Source organism: Mytilus trossulus, chromosome 14 (assembly GCF_036588685.1).
Source record: "Mytilus trossulus isolate FHL-02 chromosome 14, PNRI_Mtr1.1.1.hap1, whole genome shotgun sequence".
NCBI classification, from domain to species: Eukaryota; Metazoa; Mollusca; class Bivalvia; order Mytilida; family Mytilidae; genus Mytilus; species Mytilus trossulus.
The window spans coordinates 46,120,890-46,139,528 of record NC_086386.1 but is presented as its reverse complement, the minus strand read 5'-3'; the positions used below and the strand labels follow the sequence as shown (position 1 = coordinate 46,139,528).

Sequence of the window (18,639 nt, the reverse complement as noted above, 5' to 3'; positions counted from 1 at the left end):
AAAACTTTAACCACGGAGTGAATGTTTTGTTTCCCCGCAGAAAAAACTAAGTCCATTTATAGTAAAATACGGAAAAATGGAATTTTATTTTTACAAAATTTACTTCTGGATACTATCTTATGATCATAAACAAGCTTCTGTCAAAGTTTGGTAGAAATCCAGTATAGTTTAAGACAGTTATTAAAATTTCAAAAACTACATTCCACACAACCTCCACCCAAAATTTAGGGTTAAGGGGGCTTGCGGATCTAAATCAAATTTTTTATTTAATACAGGATTTCTCTATATTTTTCTATAAATTAACTTTATCTTATACCTAAAGGAAAAATGAAATAAAAAAATGGGGTCATCGTGTATTTACGCTCACAATCTGCCTTTGAAAAAAGCATACATTTTTGTTAATGTCCTTTTTTTCTGTTGAACTAATAGGGGAAATATTGGTAATATCGAAATAAAAAAAGAACTAAATTACAGAAATTGGTTAAATTTTTCAATTATTCATTTTGTGTACAGCCTATTCGAAAACAACAATAAAAAATATAGGTCACCGATGAGTTAAAAAAGAGATTTCATTTTTAAAGCCAAAAAATGGCATTTTTACACCAAAGGGAGATAATTTGGAGCTTTTTCAAGATATCTCAAATCTCCTTAATTTGAAAAGTCACCTGGGGCCAACATGTATTGATTTTTTGGAAAAATTCTTATAGCATAAGATGAAGTAACATTTTTCTACTACAGGTAATTAATAAATTTGTAAAGAAAAATTTTAAAATGTTTGATTTTTTTCTGAAAATCTTATACCCGCGAGCCTCCTTTAACCAGATTTTAATTATTGAAAGTGTCAGTCTAGACAATTTGACTGATAAAAATTTAAAATATCCAAAAGTCCAGATCCAGACCAATTTCTTGTATGATTCAAGAACTCTATTAAATTAAAGCACTGTTCATTAGATATTAGTCTTTAAGTATGTGTATTTTGCAATATCAAAATGCATTACAAACAGGCTGTCACAGAATATATTACTTTTTGAATTTATGAAAAAGCTATCAGAATAATATAAACTACTTAAAATATCTGCATACTTTATCAAAGCAATGTTAATTTGGATAATTTCAATGACACCAAATTCTTAAGCCAAAGAAAAAACACATTTTGAAGCTAAACACTTACCTACTAGTACTTCAACAAGCATCCTGATTAAAATTATTTTTTAAAGACCAGTTTTTAGTACCAATACAAGGTTAACACATCCATCAAGATGTACTGCTCACAAAAACTCACAAAAACATGATAAAATGCAAACTGTTGCCAAAAGATAAATGTAGCGATTCAGAAGTTTACCGTAGGACTCTATCAACAGAATCACAGGTGTTGGATGGGTAATTAGCTTTCATCAGAAGTACACGTACCTTGACCTACATATAAATTACCAAGAATGCCAGAAAAAAAATCCTTTTGTCCAGCCAATCTAAGGGAGGTAACTCAAGCTTATTTTTAACACATACCAAGCTATTATTTTTCATCAGACAAGAACTGATTCAAGGAATCTTATCAGCTATCATGACAAAAACTGTTATATCATGTAATGCATGTCGACATGTTACTATTATCGGAAGCATCTAGAGATAAAGATGGGAGAATAAATAGAATGTAAAGTAGAGAATGAATAGAAGAGAAATGATTGATTGTTATTTACTTTATGTCCATTGCCAATTATATCAAGACAGGGATTAAAAATAATAAATAGTAAATCAATAAACTAGGTTATAGAAAATGAAGATATTCAACATTGATAGGTGGTGGAGACTTGACTGCCACAAGGAAATAATTTTCATTGAGAAAAGCCAGAAAGGGTCACTTGAGACCCCTAAATAATTATATTGCAGAAAATATTTTACTGGAAATAGCTTAATAAACTTGATAAATGCTCATTTTGAGTTTTTTCCACTTCATGATCAGGCCAAGGAAGTGCATCCAACTATCTAAATGAAAGGTTAACTTCAAGGGTTTTGATTGTCAATTTGTGTGTCCAAATGTTGCATGTATTTCACAATTTTGATAAACGCCATATATAATTTTTATTTTGGAGAAGTTGAAGATGAAATTTTTTAGACTTGGGCTTAAATGTCTAAAAAAGTTACAAGCATTAAAACAGATAGACAAAAACAATTAATATCTGATCTGGAGTAGTACATGGGTGGTCCTTTAGTAGCTTTTGTCCTGAAAATTGAAGGGTACATATGACCTTTGCCAAAACAAACAAAAGATTTGTTGTTTTTCATTAAACCATGATTAGATATAGTACAAGCAAAAACTGGTTGGCTCAGAGTCAGATTTATGTCTCTTGCCAAGGAAACTGTCTTTGTGTGAAGACTTACCAATATTGAAAACCAGGCTCAGCATGCTGGTCGTGTACAAGGCTATATTTTGATACATATAATGCAACATCACATTGTTCCTTCTAAATAATTGAAGAACCTCATCTTAGTTAGCCTTGAACATTTTAAATTGAACTTCAATGCCCTTAACTAGTGAAATGTATTGCTAAGTTCTTTTCTTCATGTAAAGACACTTCAAAGATTCATTCAATTCTTAGAATTTGTGTAATAAGTCTGAACATACTGAGCTACCGGTAAATCTGTCACTTAAAAATTTCCTCATGAACCACTTTTTTAAAAAACTTTTGTCTGAAATCGTAATAAATTAATTAGTAATATGTTCATGTAACACAGATGATACCCCTGCTTGCATATAACATGAGGTAAGAATGGTCAAGTGACACTACCCAAATTTGTACTTTATCTGAGTTTTATGGAAATAAGCATTGTGTATAAGCTTCATAACTCTAAAAAGTAAAAGTAAGGACACAAAATTTCTAACTTGATCTGTGTTTTGTGGTAATAAGCCTTGCACATAAGTTTCATAACATTTGTTAAAGGCAAACTTTAAATGAAGAGAATGGAAATAAAATTGTAGAGGCATGCATAACTCTAGAATGATAAAAGTGATGCCACCCACATTCACATAGGTATTAATGCACAAATAGACGTAAAAGCAAGGATCTGCAAAGGCAGGGACATAAAAAGTCTATGTAATGTTTCATATTGTAACATTTAATTTTAAATATCAAAATAGAACACTATTAAGTGTGGGTCCTTAGGTACTCATTGCAAAGAGACTGTCAAAAATAATAATAATCAATTCTCTTCTCTTGTGTATGATCTTTGGTGGATTGCTATTACATCAACAATCATATCAAATATTCTTATTCAAATTTTGTATGGGAGACGGATTTATATAAGTTTTTCTTGTTTCCGAATCCCTGTATTTATATTGTATTATTATATTTCATGCACTTTTTTTGAATAAATATTGTTTAAACTAAATTTTGTATATTTATGTAAACAAACTATAGTAGTCTTAGTACACATACCTGTTACAAGTTATATGAACTTAGAAAAAAATAAAATCCAACCTAATTCCTGTTAAACATGTATACTACAACATGTATATTGACATCTGTGATAAAATGTTGGGTCACAATTCTACCAGGGCAAACCTTGACAATGACATGATATTGTCTATGTATGTTAGGGGTCCAAAGAAAGGCAACTTTAATAATGGAATTATAGTCATATCCAAAACCACATAACTAATTGTCTCAAATTCAAAATTCTAAAAGTAAAACAAAAATCAAAATGGTCATCCAATAGATTCAAAAGAAACAAGATGGTTAAATAGAAAAGAATGAATTATTTACAAAAACGTAACCTATTGTCTCCTAACAAAATATATCCTAATTGTTTTATGACTATTATCATTATGTTAGTGACATTATATATCAAGTACTTCCATGTCTTACTCCTTCAACTAAGTGTACTGCACTTAATTAGTAGCTAAATAATACTTTGCCAAGTTTCTAAGCTTTTCTTGTATTGTGTATCATATGCTTTCCCTTATATCCATTCTCCAGTTGCAAAATATTGTTATTCTTAAACTTCGTTGATATCTCATTTGGATCCGATAACAATATTTTAAAGAATTTTATTAAGTTACCAAGGGCAAATCCAGAGTCCAAGCCTCACTCTATTATAGCTGAAATGTTTTTTGAAATACAATTTCTATTTTTTTAAAGATTTTTTAGTATGCACTCCCCCTTTTTAAAAAATAGTAGGTTTGCCTTGGAATAAAACACACACATATATATATGCAGGAATTCCCTGCAGAAAAAAAAATTAGTATTCCGACACCCTGCTTAATCTGACATTTTTCTCATATCCCTCATTGTGTCAGATTATATACAGGTTTCATGCACTGTATATAGTCTTATAGTGTCTTATCCTCAAATGTTACCTCTCTGATTTACTTACTTACAATTAATATGATTAACACTAATTAGTGTAATTTATAAAGAGTTTTTTTTTTAAAGAGAAAGAAATAATTAAGTGAAAAAATGTGTAGAACTTAGCAACTTAGCAATGTAGCAAGTCTAAAGCAGACGGTACAAGGGAGATAACTAAATACATTTCAAAAGAAGATACAATATAAGTGCAAGTACTCAATTAAATACAGTACTATACTTATCAAGGGCTGTCAAAAGCAAGGATATCCTTGAGGTTTTGTTATGTATATTATGTTCAAGGGGAGCTAACTCAAGCCTTTCCTCATAACATTCATTACACTGTTGACATTTGGCTGCATATCATTTTCTTGCTGGAAGTAATTATGACAGAATTAGAAACTTTCAACTAATGTGAGCCCAAATTATTAAGTTTCATATAAATAAATTACCACGCATTGTTTTCCAAAAGTAGTTCAAGCTGTAAGAAAACTGTCTTTGAAATATTCCCAAAATTCATTAGCAGAATTTTATATATTAAGCAATTTATGTTTGTATGACATGTTAAAATTAGGAGACGTAGTATAATGATAGCCAATGAGACATCTATCTATCTAAGTCAAAATGAAGTGGATGTAGAAATTGTAAGTCACTAATATCTTGAAAAATAAAGCATAACTGGATCTCAAAAGGCAACCAAAAATCATACCAAGAACAAACTTAGTAACAATGTTCTCACAGAAAAATATATTATTGAGTTAAATAATTGAGGCCAAGAAAACGAAAGAAAGGCTACAAAATAGGTCACTTAACTCTTTGGAATATTTATTACTACATTTTCTTTATCAGTCATGGATGCCACCAAATAACTTAAAGATGAAAGGTAAATGTTAAATGTTAAGGGGGTCTCATTGGGGGGGGGTTCTGATCCCCGCTTACACTATATAAGTTAGCAATTCTCATTTTTTTATCATTTCCCGGGTCCAGCAAGACCTCATTTCCCGTTTTCACGACACAATAATTTGACTTTCACTTGTCACACTTACAAAAAAATCAGCAATCCTGCATCAAGTTTAGACCCCAATGAGACCCACTGTTAAGTCCAATACCTCAATAAGACCCACTGTTAAGTCCAATGGAAAATGACTCATTGTCGTGAGATGATTTTTTTCTATATGAAAAAAAGATAATGGAAATTCATCTTGAAACAAACGTTTGAGAACATGATTGTAAATATTGAAATATACATGAGTGATGAGAAAAAAAATTATGAAATAACCACATGCCCTAAATCATTAAAAGAGGAGACATTATTCTGTCCAATTAGTGAAATGATCCCTCTTCACAGTCTTGAAATTCACAGAAAAACTGACCTTTTTTATGCCAAACAAAAAATACTATTTAGAGCACTCTCTAAATTTATAATCATTAGATCTGAATTTATAATCATTACAATATGTTATAAATAAGATAAGAGCCTGAAGGTTAGAGCCTAAAAATCACCAGTATACATTAAATGTGTGAGTCACTATACATCTTACAATCTTATATTGATCAAGTAAAAGATTTAGTATGTTTTGATGAACCCCCAACAGATAATGATTATTACTCATACATTAGTTTCTTACATAAATAGTTTATAAGTTATTTGACTGTAGTAATGAGTTTTAGTGATAGTTTATAGCACATCTATCTTATCTAAGACCATCCTGACCAGATACCAAAATCTTTTTGAAGTGAGTGTTAAAAAATTTCGGCAGGTCAAAACAGTCTTAATGTGTAAGGTTCCTATGAAGAATTTATTATGGTTTTACATGAATTTGTTATGATCTACACATCATCATGATGCCAGCTGGGAAGATTAAAAGAAAATATAAAAAGCTAAGAATCCCTCACAAAGTTTTTTTTTTAAAATCCAGTAAGAGCATAAGACTCTACCCACTGACCTCTGAACACAAGAAGTTAGACAAGATATTCACCTTTTACATTGACAATCAAAAGGGGGAATACAAAGTTTGGTTCAATCATTTGCCATGTTACTGACAATGTATAATGTAATGCGTCAAACATTTACCAAATTGTTTACAATTTATTATTTAAAGTACTGAACTGTGAGGAAAATTCAAAAAGGAAAGTCTCTAATTATAACATGGCAAAATCAAAAAGATCAAACAAATCAAAATAATGAATAACAAATGTCATATTCCTGACTTAAACAGGCATTTTCTTATTTGTCAAACATTTACCACATTGTGTATGTACAATGCATAATGTGTCAAATATTTACCCCATTGTTTAAAATATATAATGCCTCAAATATTTAGCACCTTGTTTACAATGTACAGTGTGTTGAATATTTACCACATTGTTTACAAGGTACAGTGTGTTGAATATTTACCACATTGTTTACAAGGTACAGTGTGTTGAATATTTACCACATTGTTAACAAGGTACAGTGTGTTGAATATTTACCACATTGTTTACAATGTACAGTGTGTCAAACATTAACCACATTATTTACAATGTACAATGTGTCAAATATTTACCACATTGTTTACAATGTACAGTGTGTCAAAAATTTACCACATTGTTTACAATGTAAGTTGTGTCAAAAATTTACCACATTGTTTACAATGTACAGTGTGTCAATCATTTACCACATTGTTCACAATGTTTAATGTGTCAAACATTTACCCCACTGTTTACAATGTACAATGCGTCAAACATTTACCCCACTGTTTACAATGTACAGTGTGTCAAACATTAACCACATTGTTTACAATGTACAGTGTGTCAAATTTTTACCACATGTTTACAATGTAAGTTGTGTCAAACATTTACCACATTGTTTACAATGTACAGTGTTTCAAATATTTACCACATTGTTTACAATGTACAGTGTGTCAAACATTTACCCCACTGTTTAGAATGTACAGTGTGTCAAACATTTACCCCACTGTTTACAATGTACAGTGTGTCAAACATTTACCACATTGTTTACAATATAGTAGAATGTGTCAAACATTTACCCCACTGTTTACAATGTATAATGTGTTATATACATTTGCCATGTTACTAGCATTTATGTTAATCACAATGTCCATGATGTCAGTCCTTTGTCATGTAACTAGCATTTATTTCAGTCAGTGTCAGTCTTTTGTTATGTTACTAACAATTCTTTCAGTCTCAGTGTCAGAACTTTACATTTTTTACAGTAAACTAGTCAGTCCTCTGCCATGTTAGAAATGTGTCTTTCAGAGTCACAGTGTCAGTCCTTTGCATTGCTACAAACAATTCTTCCAGTAAAAATGTCAGTCTTGTGCCATGACTCGAACAGTGTCAATCATTTAGCCATGCTGTTTACAATTCAATTTGGTTTTAATTGGATTCAATGGATATTCTTATTCTTAATCTTTTTATTCAATCAAAGTATCGGTCTCTTGCCTTGATACTAACATCCCTTAAATACAAGTCGATCCTTTGCAAGTTACTAACATTTAATTTGACCTCTGTGTCAGTGACACCTTTGCCCTTTATTATTTCTGTTAGAAACCAATGACCTAACCTAAATACTGCTATTCTATGCAACTGACCTCACTTATTACAAGATAATTAATCCAATTACAGAGTACAGCTAGGTAGAAAGTTCTAAGGTGTTTTTCATTAGCTGCAGGTTACACTCAGTTCACACCTATACTGGGCATCAATCCAGTACACCACACTCATTATCTAGTCTCTTGTTTGTTAATCAGAGGTGTTTGTTTCGTTTACTTGACAGAAATTTTAACTCTAATTAGTTACTACTTACAGCTGAGAAATGCTAGTGTTGGAACATAATATAGATATAAAAAGATGTGGTATGAGTGCCAATGAGACAACTCTACATCCAAGTCACAATTTGTAAAAGTAAACCATTATACATGTTATAGGTCAAAGTTCGGTCTTCAACACAGAGCCTTGGCTGACAATGAACAGGAAGCTATAAAGGGCCCTAAAAAATGACTGGTGTAAAACCATATAGAAAACCAACATTCTAATATATATATAGCTAGAGGCTCTTCAGAGCCTGTGTCGCTCATCTTGGCTCTATGTGCATATTAAACAAAGGACACAGATGGACAGCAACCCAACAACCAGTTGTCAAATTCATTTCAGGGTAGATAGATATTGACTTGATGAACAATTTAACCCTTGTAAGATTTGCTCTAAATGTTTTGGTTTCAGAGTTGAAAATCTACATTTAACCTCTATGTTCTATTTTTATATTTTTAGCCATGGTGGCCATCTTGGGTGGCTGGGTCACCGCACATATTTTTTAAACTAGATACCCTAATAATGATTGTGGCTAAGTTTGGTTAAATTTGGCCCAGTAGTTTTAGAGGAGAAAATTTTTGTAAAAGATAAACAAAAAATTACGAAAATAGCATAGGTTCAGATTATCTGATTGTTCTATTTATAGTTAACCTTATCTTCTCACTGATTAATCAGTCTCACTTGCGGACAAACTTATCCCATACCAGTAGTGTTACTGTATTAAACAAACAATTACTATAGAAAAGGCTATTATTTGAACTTGGAATTAATTTACTCTGAATCTATTTCACACAAGAGTCTTTCTCAAATAGTTTTTTTTATTCCTTATACTCAAATTCAAAGTTTTACAGCTCCATTTATCATGTTTATGTACTTCAGGATTCTTACAATAGAATGACATTTTCAATAAAAATAAATAATAGACTTACGACAACAGAAAACCGCAATTTTGAAGTGTTTTATCATATGTTGAGTATTCATCCCAAAAATGTACGAGAAGGACCTTTTTCAACCGAAACAACAATGTGTTGGAAGTTTAAGTTTAAAAAAAAAATCTGGATAGAAATTATTTTTTGATTTTGGTTTGAGATTGATGAAATAATGTACAAAAACATGCAAAATTCGCAATATCATATCAAAATGGTTTCAACAGCACCTAATAGTGCTGGAATTTTTTTTCAACATACCAAAGTGCAAAAATTGTTGAAAAATATTTGATATAGACTTTATAATATTCGAATTCAAGTAGGCTTTGACAATTTTAATAATTGACCCTGTGAGACAATCAAATGCAAGGAATTTATTCCATCAAATACATATATATATATTTAAAATACCCTTAACCAAGACCAAAATCATATATTTGAAATACTAATTCTTATATTGTGTTTCAGATTAGAATTAATTCATTTTAAGTTAAATTTGTCTTTCCATGCCAAAATCTACACAAAAATAGAATGCAAAAAGTATGAACTATTGAGTCACATAAATTACTTCAAAATTGAATCTGCCAGTGATTATTATAACAATCAGAGAATACTTTTATTAGAATTATTGTGAAACTTATTCATTATAGAAGTATGGACTGTATAATTGTTTACAACAATGAAAAATAAAGTAAAATCTGGTCTCTAAAGAGGAAAATTAGAATAAGGAAAAATTTGTTAAGATTGATAATATAAGTACATTTAATTAATATAAAACACTGAAAATCTATTCAACTGTACATTTTGTAAGATTTTTTGTTAATTTATTTTTAATCATTATATATTAATATAGTTAAACACAATGTAAAATAAATGTTTACTTTCCAATTTTACAAATTGATATGCATTACTGCTGTACATGTTATAAGTTAATCATGCTGAGTGTTTGTCCGCAAGCAACATCCGGGTTTTCAGAGATAAGAATAGCTATAAAATCTGCATCTCATTAGATGACGTGTAACATAGGGGAATCTGAACCTATGCTATTGGTTAAAAATTACTATAAAGGGCAATAACTCCTTAAGGGTCAACTGACCATTTTGGTCATTTGACTATTTGAAGATCTTACTCTGCTGGACATTATGGTTACAAGAGCGCAATTATTCGTAATGCATTTTCCATAGGATACCACTAGTGTTCCGTAATTTTTTTTCTCGAAGACTACACAAACTAGGGAAAAACAGGTGGCAGTTCCTGTTACTAGAAATGCCAGTTTTGCATTACAACCAAAAAAAAATATAGGGTCATGCGGCTCAAATTGACCTAAAATGCAGTTGAAAAAAATCGTCTACTTTTTTCGCTTAATGAAAAAGGCATATTTTTAATGGCTCCGACGTGCAGAATTGAAGATATTTTCTATACTTCGAAAAATGTGAATATGATTTTCGGCAATTTTTAAACCTTATTGAATAAGCTTTCGATTAAATGTAATTCCAATCCTGTATCAACCAATCAGAAGCCGTATAGGATTCTATTCTGAGTACCATCTTGGGGTAAAAAACTTGCCGGTAAAACGTAAACAAATAATTGTGCTCTTGTAACCTTATGGTTGTTTACAGATTATCTCTTTCTACAATAATATGCAAGATAATAACCGAAAACTGCAAAATTTCCTTAAAATTACCAATTCAGGGGCAGCAACCCAACAACCAGTTGTACAATTCACAAAAATCCACAAAAATTTGTATCCAATGAATAATAATGAATCCATAGTAGTGTGACATTAGAACATTGAACATTGTAGAAAGACCCACTATAAAATATTTTTGACATTAGAACACAAACAAGTGAATACTCACTGAACAAATAAATTTGATCTGTGATACAATGTTAATCATGTAAATACAAAATCAATAAAATAAGGGGTGAGATAATAAACAATTTCAGAAAATCAACCTTGAACAATGCTGCCATATAACCATGTAAACCTTGAACATGTTTATGATGTTCAATCAATTCCTGGACTAACATTTGTAATTATAAGGAACTCCTGCTGGACCAATATTTTTTTGTGATTTTCACAGTCCCCATACCAATGACTGTTAAATTGTCCATGGGGATATGACAATTTTCTTCCCTCCCATCTTTTTCCAATCCTTAAATTAATATTTTAAAATATGACAGTATTTTGTTGTCCTAAATGAACATGATGAACAACCTGTATTTTCTTAAGACTCCAATATGAAACTGTCAGCTTAAAACTTTATTAAAAACTCATTGGACCAATTGCATTTGACTAACTTTTTACCTAATCTGCAGTGCGTGAACTAGAATCAAATATAGACATTGTTTCATATGTTTCATGTTTGTGTTTTAAGGATTATTTTGGTGCCAACAAATTCAGGCAGTTTTCAGTGCATTTATCATGACCTGAACGAGTCTATCTGAACTATTACAGTTGAAATTATAATACAATTATAGCTAAATCTAAATGATTGAAAGTGCTGTATCACCATTACCTGTTAACAACTTTTAATCAAGGAACATTTTTTGGAAGACTATATATTAAACACATGATTTAGTCAACTACACATAAGGGTAAAATACTTTAAAACACCTGATAGAAAGCAGCAGGTACAAACATGACTAAGAGGTCTGAGATAGGTCAAAGGCTGAACAAATTTTCCTGTTTTAACAAACGTTATATATATATATGGCATGTATTACAGGCGACTTCAATATATCTTCTATTCTAATTGAGGGAAAAATTGTACCAGGCATTATACCACCAAAATACAGTTCATCAAATCCAGTTGGATGTTAATAAAGAAAGGGTAAAAAAATATTTCCCTAACATATGACTGTTGTTAAGGATGTTAAACCCTTCATATTATAGAAGGATTTGTTTTCTCGGTCAGAAATAGATATCTTATATACATTGGTGGATCGAGGGGGGGGGGAGGGGGGATCAATGCATTTGAATGGGAGCATTTAGTTGGAAGCCCAATCCCCCCCTTTACTCAGAGTTGGGAACCCCTCTTCTTAAAACGACTGGATCTGCCCCTGTATATGTATGTGTTTCAAAGTACCACTCTATTTTTTAATTTGATGTCTCTATGAAATATTTTAGAAAATTGAGGTGACAAGGTTACTTTTTAAAGTTAATTTTAATTCAGTTCTGGACAGTACAAAACTTTATTCCCCCCTGTCAAGTTTTTTTCTTTATTGGAAATAAGATCATAAACCTTTTTAATAAATAAATAAAATTTAACAGATATGGTCAAAATTGTTTTTTCAAGCTGCAAGCTTCCAAAAGCAAAACGTCTGTAAGATATCTAAACTTACCATGCTTTTTTATTGACTGACTTTCTAGGAACAGTAGCAAAGTTCATTCTGTTATACAGTGGTACTTTTACAGTTCCCACAGGGTCTTCCCACATCCTCTTGTAATCTCCCATGTTTCCTAGAGGTTCCAGTATATCCTTTTATAAAACTTTTTTCACTTTAAAACACTTCCAAGTTTTTCATGCAAACACTTCTATTGTTTGTTTTCAAATCACTTTTTCACAGTAGATAAGTTAAATAAACATATTTTTTAATACAGGAAGTGTTGAATGTTTCACAGGCAACAAAAAAAAACCAAAACCCCAAAATCAACCTTTTAAAACTTCCTTCAATCTCTGTTTTCACAAAATAATATCCCAATAAATATTTATATATAAAACATGATCACTCCATATCTGAAGATGTCAGACAAAGAAAAAATTACATGTGATACCATCTTACTTATCACTATATCAGATCTGATGAAAAATTCCACAAAGTTGAGAAATTTTTGTGTAATCAGGTTCTAACAGGAGCTTGATACATCAATCATTGTTTGTTTTCCTTCTACATAAGTGTAGCATTTCTCCACAAATATATATTAATCAATGACAAGTCAATTTGGAGATATGCACACACCACACATGTACAGAAAGGTTGATGTACTGTTCACCAATTATCTAATTCCAGATCACATGCTCCTTGTACTACAATACCTCTAAACACCTCTGCACACGGTTGTTCTGACAGTGGCAGGTGTTGGTCAGAGCTATGAATTTCAAATTCACCTTCTCACTAATGGCTTTATAAGATGATGTAACAAATTACAGAATGTTGAAATTTAATCCTTAAACTTAATTAATTTTTCAAATAAATCAAAAACTACTTTGTTATTTGCACTTTTCTAATGGAGAAATCTATTATCTTGTTAAAAAGTCAACATGTTATATGGCACTTAAATCTATAAAACTGTTCCAAACTCTAAAACATTATAGAAAAGTGTTCAGTAAAAATGAAAAGCGCTATTAAAACAATCTTCTAAGTCTCTTCCATCAAATAAATGATCCAAACATTTAGCATTATAGTTTATAAAACAGACATTTACATCTGGCACTTGTTGCATGTAACGCTCATCTAATAATAGCATCCCTCTAATATTCATAAAAGTATATATGAAAATGACTTGCAACTTGTATTTAGTGCCCAAGTTAATTGGTAGTCTCATCAATATTTATCATACATTTCTGCTATTAATCCTGTGTCAGTTGGCATTCCTTTGTGTCCATTATGAAATCAATTATCTGGAACTAAATCTATTTCATGGTCTTACTAATTGTCCAATTAGCAGAATAATTGTTAAAGTGTGGAAATTATAATTTTTGGTATTATAATATTAAGTTCTAGTTTTACAATTTTTATTATTATAAATACAAAGTTGAATGAATGTCTTTTAAAAAGTATTGTTGTTGAAATTTCTAGAAATATATTTGCCTGTTTATTTTCATATATTTCTACAGGCATACATTGACCTTATTAACTATTTACAATTTGTTTCTTATCTCATGAGGCACCATAGAGTGGAGCCTTGCAAAGTTTTCTTACAAACTCTATGTAAACAGAATTTGGCATATCAAAGCAATGCCATGGTCAGTTTTTGTTTAACTTGTAAAACAATACAGTACCTTTATCAATAGAACATTCCTAAGACAAGCTATCATTAGCTAATTCTGTAATTTTCTCATTACTCACAAATCTGTATAGATAGTCTTATCTTAAAAAAACTATCTTGAAAGCACATAAAAACAACTGGAATTTTGTGTTTCTTAGGAAATCAACAACTATTTCTTATCAATATATTGTTATCTTCTAACAACCAAAATTCCCAAAGAAAAATCAATAAAACTGCCCTAAAATCTAACTTTTGTCTGAAGTGGTATATGCAGTTAAAATTGTGGTACAGTACATTAAATTTAAATTTTGAAGCCTACAGTTTTTCTATTACTATAAATTCAGAAATTATTGCCTGCATTTATTATTGCGATTTTGTTATTTTTGACAAAATGCAAAATGCAATATTGAGTAATCCTGTTTTATCAAAATTTTAAAAAAAAGCGAGTTGAAATTTTGGTGATTATAACCTTGCCCCTTTTTTTTCGCAATAATTAAAACATTGCAAAATTTCTGAATAAACAGTATTTCATAAAATATATGTACAGAGATCTTCATCAGGTATAAGCCTAGCCATGAAAAATACTAAATAAAAATTATAGGTAGGACAATAAAGTTATTCCAAAAATAGGAACAAAAATTATATCATTGAAATTAAAGGTTACGAAATTGTAGTATAAAATGATTTCTCTGCAAATGTCAAACACTATGAGTATTATGAAAGACTGGTAGTCATATAGTCTACAAGCAATAATAGTTCTATTATGCAACTAATTGAAATATCTGATTTAATCTTGAAAACAGGAATCAGATAATAATTGCTCCACAAATGTCTGATTATTCAAAGATGAAGTTTTAGAATTTATACCTCAGAGAAAATCAAACATCTTTTATTGTATTGATTGTGCAATAAAGCTAACTGTAAATCTTCTATCATGTATTGTGAGGGTTTAATGTGCCGAGAGATAAACAGTGTCATCCTACGAAATCTTAACTTTGACAGACATATAGCCAAGTGATTTTGTTTTTTCACATGCAAATTTATTCATTCAGATTTATGAAGTTACTGATGGGGACTGACTTTGGCTCAAAAAGAATGTAATAATTTTATTATTAATTTTGCCATTTATACATTATATATATAGAATAATACATAGCAAAATCGGTATTGCATGGGATGATGCTGTATCACCACTACAAACCAATATCAATCCAGAGGGTCGAAGGGATCAATGGGATGATATTGGTCAAGTGGTGATACAGCATGCCATACAGCATGCCATACATATTTTGCCATGTACTGATCTGATTATCATATATTTAACCATATAGTTAACAATCAACAAAGAAGCATGGATATTGAGAACAAATATAACATGTACAATAAGTTAATAGTTTAAAGTTATAGTTTAACCATAATCTATCCTAAGTAAAGGATTAGATCTCCTGACCTTACCTTAACCCTATCATGCCTATATGAAACCATAATTATTAGCATGAAGAACTTAGTTCCTCTGAAGTAAATGTATGCCATGAGTTCAGTGTTTTTCTGGAATGATTTTATCAAGACACTCCTGGCTTCCACTTTAAAAAAAAATAAAAAAATCTGAATATGCATCATTGACATTTATTTTTCTTTAAGAATGTGAACCTTCAATTTTCTTTTCGCTGTAGTGTATTCAATGATGAATATTAAATTAACTTATTTTCTTATATATTGACTCAGCATTGTTTATAATTAACCATGAAAACATCTCAGCTGGTTATAGTCACAAGGTAAAAAATATATACAGCTGTTTATCATCAATATCCTGGGGTGAATTAGTCATTGGAAAGAAGATTATCCCTCCCCATGATATTGGTCTATAATTATAAAATCAACTGTTGTTTTATTATTAAATTGTTTATCTTTTCAATATTCTCTGAGGTTCTATATGGAGCATGTACCATGTATACCCACTACCCTTAGGTATCTGTTGCAAAAAACTTAAGGTTCTACAACTGTGTAAAGTTTAAACATCGGCTAAGCTCAGTATATGGGGAGTAAGAGTAAGTTTGATTATCTGCCCTTTTATATCATGAAACATGAGTTACAGGATTGCTATCTTTTCTTCACACCCTCAACAGTGTAAACTTTCACTTCTTGCTCTTGAAATTATAATAATATAAACTTATTATATACATTGCAAGAGTCAAGAATAAGATTAATTCCTCTTTCAATATTCAAAATTTCATTGTAACCAGATAATTTAAATAAATAAGACAAGGAAAAAATTGTAAAGGCCTGTTATGAAAATAGGCTGTATGAATTTATATAGTTACTACATGTTCTCCATTGTTGATATATTTATGAATCAGTGCCCTAGCCAAGAATTTTCTTAAAAAGGAGGTACATTTTTTTACATCTTCTAGCGATAAAGAATATTTCAACTTTAATAGTCACAATTTAAACAGAACATTAACTGTAATAATTCTTTTTTGTTTTCAAAAGGCACATGTTATAAAAGACCCGTTAGTGACCTTTCAGTCTGCTGTGTGGTCGGGTTGTTGTCGCTTTGACACATTCCCTATTTCCTTTCTCAATTTTAATTTTCATACATGTACGAAATCACCTTCAACTAAATGTGTTAGTGATCACTGAACCAAGAAATGTAGGTCATATCATTCATTTGCTATATATTCCAATGATTACTGAACCAAGAAATGTAGGCCATATTATTCATTTGCTATATATATTCTGTCTAGTTCTTTATTATCTATAGGTATTTATGAATGAAATCTAAAATAGAAAGCAGAAGTATTTTAAACGGCCAATTTATGCCTTTAAACTTATATGCATTACCAACTGCTTAATGAAATAGCTAAAAGCCTCATCAAATGCAATATAATGCATTTTCAGGCTGTTGTACAAATAATGTTGATAAATTATTAATAAGATTCCAAATCAAGCGGATAGAGCATTCAGTATTTGCCACTATCTGACACCCAGCTTCAGGAGCCTCTATTACATCATTTTACTTTTACAATGATGAGCTGTGTATCATTAACATCAAAGCTTTTTTAATAGCCATCTTACTTTTAGATCACTTTTAAATCAAAGTGTAAGAAGATGCAACTATACACCCAGCTGTTTAAAGGAGTTTGCTCCTGAGAAAAAATGATTTTTTGTTAAAATGTTAATTTGTTAAAAGCTAGTCATGTAATTATTATGTATGACTGTACTACACCTCAACAGGACAATGTTTATATAATGCAGCATGCCCATTTATTTTAAATTCTGAGAATTAAATGGAATGGTGCAGCAAAATATAAATCTATCATTTGAAAATGAACCATTAATAAATTGGACCTTAACCTGTGACTAATATACTATTAGAATATAGAGTCCCAGCTTTTACTAATGGGATAAGAAATTTTCTAAATTTCATTTTACAGATTAGTCAAGACTGAACAATATTTTACATTTGCTGGATCCAACAGACCTAATAATACTGAAAAACTAAAAAGAAATAATGAAGTTGCCAGCAATGTTGCTCAAAGGGTACCCCACTCATCACTCAAGCAGAAAGTACCTGTCTGGTAGATCTGACAATCACTTACACATAATAAATCTTAATACATTATAAAGTTTTTCCGACTTCATATCAAATCATATCTTATATAATACAGCAGCCAAATTATAGTAGAGAAATTATAGATGCAATATTCTAACTAATCCTGGGGGTGGGGGTGGGGTGGGGGTTGGGTGTTAAAGGGTATAACAAAAACCTCGGGTGTTAAAGGGTATAACAAAAACCTCTATCAATTACAATTTATAACCTGATCAATTTCATGCGTAGTAGAAGTTCTATGTTTATCATATTTTGCTATTTTGCAAAACTTGGAAAATTTCCTGATGAGGGTGGTGAAGGGTTATTTTTCCTGCTACGTGTCTTGCAATTTTCAATTCACTTTAATAGTAATTATTTTTATTTAAATTTGATTACTTTGGAAAATCAGTTTGACAAAATAGCACTTTATTTCAGTGCATTGGATGCATTCTTCAGGAAATGCTCTTTTTTTACAGGTACAGATACAGATAAAATTAAAACAAAAAGGCCACCATACAGATGCAGATCTATAAATCACAAATACAAGTTCATGTAGATAAAACCACTTAGTCTCAGCACTAATTAATGCTTGATTAAGCTTAAATAAAACTTATAACTACATTGTGTATAAAGTTCTTAGAATAGATATTTTGTCTACATTTAAAAAGAACCTATTGCATGATTGTGAATGTGACAACTATCCACAAGAGACCATTCAGGATAAAGATATAAACATCTAAAGGGCACTGTATCAGCTTCAAAAATTATTAAAATTAATGTTTGATTAAGCTTTACTAAAACTTATGACTATAAAGTTCTTAGAAAGGATAGTTTGTCTACATAGAAATAGGACAACTATTCACAAGAGACCAAAGTATAAGGATGCATACATTTTAAGGGCACTGTATTACCTTCAACAATGAGAAAAAAACAATACTGTAAAGGTAAACTATAAGAGACCTTAGCATGACAAATTGA

The 18,639-nt window shown here is 30.5% G+C and overlaps 1 protein-coding gene across 6 annotated transcripts in view; it reads right to left on the bottom strand.

The window, feature by feature from the left end:
- The window catches only part of LOC134696548 (kelch-like protein 5), a 69,706-nt gene that overhangs the window by 44,541 nt on the left and 6,526 nt on the right, over nt 1-18,639 (bottom strand). The window contains exon 1 of one of the 6 annotated variants that reach the window (XM_063558396.1): nt 12,425-12,675. The exons of 3 other annotated variants lie outside the window; for them this stretch is intronic. In XM_063558396.1, coding sequence (XP_063414466.1) covers nt 12,425-12,537 — 113 coding nt within the window. In that variant the 5' untranslated portion in view covers nt 12,538-12,675. Of the gene's footprint in view, nt 1-3,434; nt 3,570-12,424; nt 12,676-18,639 lie in introns of those variants that run through there. 2 more of the 6 variants (XM_063558403.1, XM_063558406.1) reach the window with 2 other exon arrangements.